Here is a 10,119-nt window from a genome sequence, read left to right as displayed (position 1 = left end):
CTTGCGTGAATCTTGTAGAAAGGAGAGCAATTCCATTATCATCCCACTTCGTCTATTCAAGATGACATGAATCGCTGAGAAGGTAAAAAAAGAAGAAGAAAAAAAGTAACATGTAACTCAATTCCAGCAGAAAATGATTGTGAGCAATTCCCTGACACAGGCACCATTTCCTGACTCGCATACCATTTTTTTGATAGCAGAGCAGTGGGGAAAAAAAAAAATCTAATACAGATTTGGGTCATCACAGACAGCAGATTCATCCGGCTAAAACAAAATTGTCATCACTCTGCTTTGCTGAGCTACAGTTTAAAGGAAAGGAAAGGGAGGAAGCCAAGAGGGGAAATGGGTTAGCAAAGAGATAGAGAGAGCAGCTGTGTTGTGGTGTATTGCGCTGTCCCTGTCAGGCTGGGCTTATTGAATTGATGTCACTCCTTTAAACTCCAGTGGTCGCTGTGTGCAGGTGTGTGTGTGCGTGTGTATGTGTGTGAAGGAGAGAGGAAGGGAAATACTGATAACTGTGGTTTTCCTGTGAATCTGGAGGAGTTGGCAACCTTCCAGAGACTCAAGGAGGACTTCCAGCAGCCACTCCAATAAGATTGAATTTACCTCCAATTCAGCACACATTTGTGTTTGTGAAAATGTCAGGGTGTGTGTGTGTGTGTGTGTGTGTGTGTGTGTGTGTGTGTGTATGGGCCTTTGCTTGTGTGTGGGTGTGCGTGAGCAACAGGCAGGTGTGTTGTTTCAGTCAACCCCTCCTACACATCTTCAACTACACACTGAGAATAGCTGGCAGGGAAAAGACCTAAACTCTGTTACTCAAAAAAAAAAAAAAAATTCTACTACATCACACATGCCTTGCAGTGTCGGTGTGAGATTGTTATCAGAAGTTTGTCAGCCATTACCAAAGGGAAAAATCAATATGTGACTGAAAAAAGGTACCTGGTCTTTGGTGAGAGTCCCTTGAAAGCCCTGGTGAAATTGTGCATTTAATCCAATTTATATGGAGCACTCAATTCATGTGTAAGAGACAAAATGAAAGCACCCTCTGATGAAATGGATGTGCTACAGTATTTCTCTTTGACGACAGCGGAGCTCGCCGCTCATGAGTCACGATGTGAAGAGCATGAAAATGATTTGCTGATGCGTCACAAGTATTTGAATCTGAAAAGATCAAATATTGATATGGCAGAAAGTATAATTCAGTTCTGGTGCCCTTGTCCCCTTCTCTTTCTCTTGTCTCTCGGGTAGCAATTACAATTATGACTAAACTAGGGGGTTAATCTTATAATGTCTTCTCCACACTGTGCTCTGACTCAGCTGCTGCTGACAATAATATTTTCACTGCAGCAATTTCAATATTCAATGGAGTTTTATTATCTATCAAACATTACTGAGTGCAAGCATGGTTAGAGACAAAAAGACACTTGTGATGTTGATTAGGATTTTCAAAAATTGGATACACTGACAACGCAAAAAGTACAAATTGATATACTGTAAAAGTTCAGATGTATTGAAAGTTAGGATCTCTGTTATCTTCCTCTTCTCTTTCATTTTATTATACACTCTAATTGGAACTAGGCCAAATTTCACTGCCTTCAATTTTGCCATCAGCTGTGTTGCTGTGCACGAAACAATAAAATCTCTTAAATCCCTTGAATCTCCAATGTGTGAACTCAAAGTGAATTTTGGTAGGTGGTGTGATTGCGTATAAAGTCATTGTTATGATGCGAGTGGATGTGAACTCATCCTAAAGGGTGATAATTAAGCAGTGAGAAAGATGCACCTGTTTGTTCCCAGGCTTCATGACCTTCAATTCATGAATCTACAAGAAGGAAAAAGGTCTGGAGGACAGTAACAGAAAAAAAAATTGAATTCCTGATGCATTTTGAGATCAGAGTCTGAGCTCTCACACAAACACAGCGTAGGCACACTCCAGGCACATGTTGGTGTGTATAATGCAGGCTAGCTACAGCTAACGCCTGTCCAGTCAAATCCAAAACTAACAAATTTAATAATGTTAAATAATCATTTAGAATACTTCATGAATAAGCTGTTAATAACAACATTTGGGTCACCAATTTACATAAAAAATCCTTTTTATAGTGTTTAGCTTCCTTTAGCATAACTTCAGCTAACCTTTGTCATGCTAAAGTCCCTAAAAATGTGATATATAATAATCAATAATCAATCAATAATCAATAATTTTTATATATATATTTACAATGGATTACATCACTATTTGAATGTGAAAGTGGTCGCTGGTAACGTTAGTTATTAACCCACAATGAGTTATCATTCGACTCTTCAGTTCCCCTCAGCTTTATAGCATTTTTAGCTAATCGTTTTGAAAATTTGTCAGCGTTATGGCATCCACTTAATACTTTAACTATTAAAGAGCCATTAGTTTCAACTTATAAGATAGATAGATAGATAGATAGATAGATAGATAGATAGATAGATAGATAAATAGATAGATGGATAGATCGATAGATAGATCAGTAGATAGATATATCAAGTTTATTTATAAAGCACATTTAGATAGATTTAGATAGATAGATTTGTCTTGAGGGATAATAATGAAGTGGAGGGGACTCTGCCAAGACCATCTTTACCTCTCTGTCATTTTTCCTCCCCCATTCCTTCATCTTATGGCCCCCCATAATTCACTAGATTTAGTTCACATTTTATTGTCCAGCTTAGCTGCGTAGCACAGCAGAGTAATAGACTATTGACTTTTTGTCGCATATTTGCAAATAGGCTTGTACAAGGGTGAAATAAATATGAAACTGTTATGCTTCACTGATAATGTCTTGGCTGCAGTCATCAATACCTTCCTCAACCTAAAGGAAGGAGCTCCATCCACACACAGTTCAGTTCCATTAAAGCGATGCCAGAGCGGTCCTGATGCTCTCTGCAAAGTATAAGGCGGTGAGACAAGTCTGACTGGGGTTGTCTCTGCTGTGTGTTAGCCTGCCTGTCCTCATTAGACACAGAGAGATTGACACAACCCCTCCCCCCTCCCAGCCCCAACTTCCCCATTCCCCTTCAGCCCCGATGAAGCTCTGTGAACACTCGCAGGGTGTGAGCAATAATGAATCACTATTAGCCTGGGTCACACTGGCTGACAACCAATTTACAGGGAAGGAGAGGCTGCAGAAAGTGACATCCAGGTAAATGTGAGAGATTTATCCTGAAGTAACACAGGTATTTTCAAAGCAACTATCATAAGCGGATAAGACAGATTATGTCTTATCTCTTGATATCTGTCTGTTTACCTCAAGTCATTTTGATGACACATCTGCAGGAATTCTGCAGCATAATTTCAGTATTTTTATGGTGCTGAACTTATCTGACTTTGCCATAAGTGGGGACATTCTGACATCTAGTGGTGTTCAATAATTACAACAACAGGAAGAGATGACTGATTTCATTTCAGTATATATAGTATGTGAGAAATATTTATTTAATATGTGGCTTATAAAGAATTATGAGGCTGCACAAGCATGATAACAAGCCTACTAAGTTCATTTTATAACATTTTATATCACAAAATTCCACAAAGCACTGAAACCTTTAGTCATACTCCTATTATAATCAAAATGAATGATAATATATGTGATAATGCAATGATTTCTGATGTAAATTATGAACACCAATAGGCTTGTAAAGACATTATATGTTTATTATGTTTATGATGTTCTGCACCAAACATCCATGAATTAAACGCTTTACTGGCACTGAAGAGGGGGCCCAAAAAACTCTGAGTCGTTCCAGAAGGGAAGTGAAGAAATTAACAACATCTGCTGGAAAGTAAAACCCTCCTTTACAGATGACAAACAGACCATCTGTGTTGCCAGCCTTGTGTCAACAAAGGATGGAGGCCACTGTGACTGCCATGAACTGAAGGAAATGAAACTCCTGTTGAAAGTAAGTTTTGGAAATCTAACTTTAAGTTCTTCTTGAAGACTGGCCAGACTGCCCCATCAATCAAGAATAAGACAGGTTTTCACTCTAATTGGTAGGGATGCGATTAATTGGTCGATATGCTCCCGTCCGACCAAATTCTCATTGGTCGAATAATCGCCGTGTTATTTTCATAAGGAAAAAAGTGCTACATCAATAGCCTTCCAGGATTAATCTATTATTTCCTGGGGGGAGAGACAGACTAACAAATTACCTGTGAAAACGGGGGTGTATTCAAAACACCCCCGTCGTTTTCACAACTTTGAACTCGCCCGACCTAATGGAGACTGCCAGGTCTAACTGTATTCAGCGTTTACTGAGCGTTTACTGAACGTACTAAACGTTTACTGAATCAGTGTTTCTCCTATAATTATAACAACAAGAATCCCTGCCAGGCCAAAAATATATATTTTAATGCCCAAAATAAAGCCAAATATCCATTCATTCGGAATCAATAGCGTTTGGGAGCCTTTGTGTAGCGCTGTTCCGAAACGCCAGTTAACCGCTGTGTCGTTGCCTAGGAAACTCTTGGTAGCGTAGCTACGTTAAGGAATAGGGCAGTACGTATGTGTGCGTAGCGAGTGGCAAAGAGTGAGCCGCAAAGAGTGATGGTGAATTGAGCGGAGCAGAGGAAAAGGTTAGTAGAATGTTGTCAGTCTGGCAGTAAATGTACAGTACAGACTACAATGTGTCAGTTAATAAATGCTGCAGCTTCTCAAGACCAATAAATGTCACATCTGTTATTTCCCCAAGTGCTTGAAAAGTAAAGGGGGTTAGCTCCAAAGTTAGCAACCATGGGTTAGCCTAACCTGAAGATGCTAAACAGAGAAATAGAGGAGAAATGTGTGGCTGCTTAATTCACTCTGTCCCATAATATTATGTAAGTTACGATTTCGACCAAGATGTTCTTTGGTTGGCTACAGCCTTACTAATTAGTGAAATCACCTTCTACAAATAGGCTATGGATCATAATGAAAAGTTCAAGACTCCACCAAAAGGTGAAGAGATTGGATTTTCTTTTACAGTATCAATGTCCTGTCAATTCTTTTCAGTAGGTCATTGATCCCTGCCTGTTCATTAACTGCCCAGTGGGAGGCAAAGGTTATAAAATGTAAATGAAACATAACTAATAAACCATCAAATTATTGAAGCCAGTAAACCAACATTATCATAATGGGTCAATTCTGTGTCCTATAGTTTTAGAGAATATAGAGATTGTTCACGTCTGTTCAAACACAGCGTGTTATCAGGCCTCAGCTCACCGGAGACCAAAGCACCTGTGAGGAGACAATCCAAAGAAGTTTCTACTACCCTTACTACACTAGTAACAAGAAAGGCAATGTGGGGCTAGAGATGGGGTCAACTGGACTCCAAATGGACAGAATAAAAAATAAAGATGAATAGAGTCTGCACACTGACTGCTCTGAAGTTGTACTATACATTTATCATGAAGAAAGAAGCTTTTTATTCCTCATTTTTCTCTGTCCATTTATTGTTCAGTTCTTTGGAGCATGAAACCAGTAACAAATGCTTGCTGGACAGTTCCAGCAAATGATAAAAGAGGATGAATCCTTAAAGAAATATAAGTGTGACTAAGGATTTCACCACCAGAGCAGACTTAAATGATAAAGTCATAAGTGTTCAAGCATTATAATAAAATCAATTAAATGATCTAGGACAAATTTGAAAAACAACACGGGGCAAACTGCTGTAATTTGCTGTTAAATGACTGATTAAATGACCAAATTAGTTTGTTGAACACTCACTGCATAACGAACCTTTAATAACATGCAAAAACGGTCATTAAAGTACCCACTCAACTACATAACACTCTTCTCTTAACATTTGGCATTAGTTGTACACTGAAACAGCCACTAGATGGCGTCATATGCTGAGAGCTGTTGTGCTCATTAAAAACCATCATGGAAATACTCATGTTTTATAATGAACATATTTTAATTTTCTTTAATTGTGGTGCATTATTTGCATTTTTCAGTTTTAATGTTTATATATTTTGAGGATGAATGTAAGGCTTTTATTATTACTGAGTGAAGATTATGGATTTTACTTAACCCTTACAACTTCTCTGACTCTAGACCCTAAAACAGAGGCAGTGTCTGTAATTCCTCATGAAAAGAGCAATTGAACCACTTTTTTTTTCTTTTAAAATTGCTTGAAGGATTTTTAGAGCCCTGAAGAGGTCAAAGTATTCCACTAAAGAAACAGCAAAAAAATTAGAAAAAAGACATAATAATTTGTATAATAGTTAATAATAGAATATTTTTTCTACTGGTCCGTCAAATGATTCGTAAAATGTGTTTAAGTAATGAGTGAAACATACATGAGACGTGGTCTTTGCCTCCATAACTGCAGCCAAGCCAGCACTACCTCTTCTTTTTTTTTTTTTTAAGATACATGGTACATTATTGTGGACATCATCCAAGTTTATATAGCATAAATAGATATCATAAATAATAATATAAGTAATAATAGAAAATTATAATAAATTAATGTAGGCTAATAATTAGCAATAATAGTAATAAAGATATCATTTAAACTGTAGAGATGGGTATTAGGAGAAGAATACTTGCTCTGTGTATGTGAAATTTATCCATTAACAGTTTGAGATGAACAAAGAAAACAAAACATCGATTTTAAACTGTAAATGAGATCTTGAGAGTCAGTAAAGGGTTAAAAGTGCCAGCCTCTGAGACGCCGCCTCTTTTGGGTGAGTCAGCATAACAGGAAGCAGGAAGTGCACACACAAACAAGTACGTATCTCTGTCTTCTGGGGTGTCAGGTACGTGTGACTCTACCTTATTTTATATGAAACTGACAGTTACTGTGTTTGCTTTTAAAGGCTTTAAAGACTGATTTGTGTTCAGTAGTCTTCATAAGGATAAATAAACAGACTACAAATTAAGTAACTGTGGGTATCAACTTTTACAGTGTTTGACCAGTGCCTGCACCTTTGCCCTACTTTCATTTCAGAGTAAAACAGTGCAGGTGTCAAAATGGCTGGCAGGCTCTCGCTCCCAGAGGTGGATCTCTCCTGTCCCATATGCTGCGACATCTTCAGGGACCCTGTGGTCCTTAAGTGCAGCCACAGCTTCTGTGCACCCTGTCTACAGGAATACTGGACTGCAAGGAGACAGAACCGTGACTGCCCTCTGTGCAGAAAGCAGTCTGTGGATGATCCTGTTCCCAGTCTCACTCTTAGGAACCTGTGTGAGTCTTACATCCAGGACAATGAGGGTGTGGAGGAAACGGCGGGAGAGCTGTACTGTGATCCGGGGGAGATCTGCCCTCTTCACGGAGAGAGGTTAAAGCTCTTTTGCCTGGCGGACAGAGAGGCTATCTGTGTGGTTTGCCACACCTCGAGAAAGCACAAACAGCATGATTGTTGCCCTGTCAGTGAGGCTATTGTGGATGTGAAGGTAAATATTTCACCCTCAGGATAAAATACAATAGAACTAAGGTGGATTAATCACATTCTTTTCCATGCTGCATGCTTGGGTAGAGAAATAATTATGCACTTATCAGCTTCTATTTAACAGGCTTTCAAATAATTTTCCCTCTTAATTATCTTCTCAGGAGAAAATGAAAACTGCCCTCAGCTCTCTGCAGGAGAAGAAGGATGCTTTTGACAAAATGAAGAAAAACTGTGAGGATACTGTGGCGCACATTGAGGTGAAGAGCTGCTTTTGATGACATTTTTCATGCTATTTATAGGCCATGTTGTTTTTATCCAAGCCGTGCTCATAGAGGTTTTTCATTTCAGGTCCAGGCTCGATTTGTGGAGAGGAGGACCCGAGAGGAGTTTGAAAAGCTGCGCTGCTTCCTTCATGCCGAGGAGGAGGCCAGGATGGAGGAGCTGAAGAGGGAGGAATTGCTGAAGAGTCGAGCGATGAGGCAGAAGATTGAAGAAATGACCAGAAATATAGCGTCTGTGTCTGAATCCATAAGAGCTTTAGAGGAGGAGATAGCCTTGGAAGGCGTCTCTTTGCTTCATGTAAGTTTGTTAAATGTTTGAAATATCAAAATGCATGCATACTGTGTCAATGAGTCCTTCTTCAAACATATTAGTGAAGCCTATTTTTTTCTTTTTTTAGAAATGCAAGAGCACGCTGGCAAGGTAAAAAAGAAAAAAGAAAAAAAAAGGCTTTGAAGTTTGAACCTTTTTATCTTTCCTTTTCCTTCATGCTGTAACAGGAGATTAAAAACTGCTTATTGCTGTTGTCTGCAGGGCTAACTGCTCAGTTGAAAATCCAGCTATGGCTCCAGGAGCGCTCATAGATGTGGCTAAATATCTGGGCTCTCTGTCGTTCAACGTATGGAGGAAGATGCATGAAATTGTCAAATACAGTGAGTACAAGCCAAACTATTCAGGTCATAAAGGGATATATGAGGAGGTTTACAGCTGCGCTTGCTTCATGAATTCCTGAGGTGGAGGGAAGGTTACAATTCTGAATGAACAATAGTCTGTATGTTACTGCAGACAGCTGACAATCTGCCATGTTTTCTTCAGCCCCAGTGACTCTGGATCCCAACACCGCTGCCCCGTGGCTCGTCCTGTCAGACGACCTCACCGTCGTCTGTGACAGTGATGAGAAGCAGAAGCTGCCCGACAACCCGGAGAGGTTTGACCCCGACACCGGTGTTCTTGGCCGCCAGGGTTTTACCTCAGGCAAGCATGCCTGGGATGTGAATGTGGGAGAGAACACAGCGTGGGTTGTCGGCGTGGCTAAAGAATCTGTCGAGAGGAAAGAGAAGGTGTCTTCGGTGCTGAAGAACGGCTACCTGTCTGTGTACTTTTACCACAAAATGTACTTCGCAGGGACTTCACCTTTAACAAGGCTCAACTTGAAGAGGAGCCCGCAGAGGATCAGAGTGCAGCTGGACTGTGACAAGGGCAGGGTGTCTTTCTACGACCCCCATGACAACACACACATCTATACGTTCAAGCATGCTATCACTGAGAAAGTCTTTCCTTATTTCTGGGTGGGTTGTCAGCAGGTTCCTTTGAAGGTTGAACCACTGGAGGTTTCTGTGAAAGCTGTTGATCATAGCTGAGAGCATATTTATACTTCACAACTAGTTTTCTTTAACGCAAAACTACCAGGGACTCTTTTGCATTTCACATATTTTGAGGAGAACACTCCGAATATAAAATCAAATTGCATCATTTCTGCATTTTCTTTCTGGGTCCAGTACAATATCCTGCAACTTTTTGCAATTTTCAGTTAAAAAAAAATACTTAATTTGCACTTAAACTTGATTTCTGCACTTTGATACTTTAAAAAGATTTACTTGAAAGGTCTTGTCTGAGCTGTTGATATAAAGCAGAATGTGACAGCATAGAGATTAATCATATTTTATGACATAGCCTGGGGGAAAAAAAACAGCTGTTATGTGACTAAAGTTTGAAAAATGATTGTGCATTTGCATGTAAAGTTCTAATTGTTCATCCTTTTATGGAGTCCAATTCTGTTAATAACAACTTACGTGTGGCAAACAGCACTAAATATGCTTTATGTGCAAATGCTAATGCCGTCACTGAAATTTGAGCATCATTGTAAAAATAAATCATTTGCAAATATGACTTCCCTCAGTGTTGTTACCTGTGAGTCCTGTCTGTAGTACAGACCTACAGCACTGTACATATTATGCCAAAAACAGTGAATTGATACTTTAAATTAAAGGATTTGGGAGCACTGTATGAATAGGGTGAGGAGAGGTTTGTACATACTAATTCCTTATGAAATTAGTACATGTAAATATTCACTCACAGTTGACATTTCAGCGGATAAAACTACATGAATATGGGACATGGCCTCCACAGCGGTAGAGAAATGTGTCATTAATTGTAATCCCCATGAAAATGGACTTCTCAGCACTTTTTACCCCCTCAGACACTAAAAAGGTCTCTAATTTTCTTTTTTTTTATAATTAGAATTTGTCAAATTCAATTATTCAGTTAACTGCTGAGTTTGTGTAAATTCTGAATCCCTTAATGAAGATCTGAACACTGCCTTGTGCACGCTGCCGGGAACAATCTGGTGGAGTTCTTTAGCCTAAAAATAGTCAGGAGTAATGCTGTGTCTTCATGTGTAAAGTTTTTTTAATTTTAATGTAATGTTTTCTCATGGTTGCTTA

At 39.2% G+C, this 10,119-nt stretch overlaps 1 protein-coding gene across 2 annotated transcripts; it reads left to right on the top strand.

Annotated features, from left to right (window-relative positions):
• Positions 1–4,494: 4,494 nt before the first annotated feature.
• LOC122975406 (E3 ubiquitin-protein ligase TRIM35-like) lies at positions 4,495–9,565 on the top strand. 2 transcript variants are annotated; one of them, XM_044343834.1, is made up of 7 exons: positions 4,495–4,600; positions 6,955–7,400; positions 7,558–7,653; positions 7,745–7,975; positions 8,076–8,098; positions 8,210–8,328; positions 8,492–9,565. In XM_044343834.1, exons 2-7 carry the CDS (start codon positions 6,978–6,980, stop codon positions 9,034–9,036), a joined length of 1,437 nt encoding a protein of 478 aa, XP_044199769.1. In that variant the 5' UTR covers positions 4,495–4,600; positions 6,955–6,977; the 3' UTR covers positions 9,037–9,565. The 2 variants fall into 2 exon arrangements, with proteins under 2 accessions (XP_044199769.1, XP_044199767.1); XM_044343832.1 differs by lacking the exon at positions 4,495–4,600 and adding an exon at positions 6,451–6,763.
• Positions 9,566–10,119: the final 554 nt, after the last annotated feature.

The sequence above is a fragment of the Thunnus albacares genome, chromosome 23 (assembly GCF_914725855.1).
Source record: "Thunnus albacares chromosome 23, fThuAlb1.1, whole genome shotgun sequence".
Taxonomy (NCBI): domain Eukaryota; kingdom Metazoa; phylum Chordata; class Actinopteri; order Scombriformes; family Scombridae; genus Thunnus; species Thunnus albacares.
The sequence above is the reverse complement of the archived record's forward strand: the minus strand, read 5'-3'. Positions and strand labels throughout refer to the sequence as shown.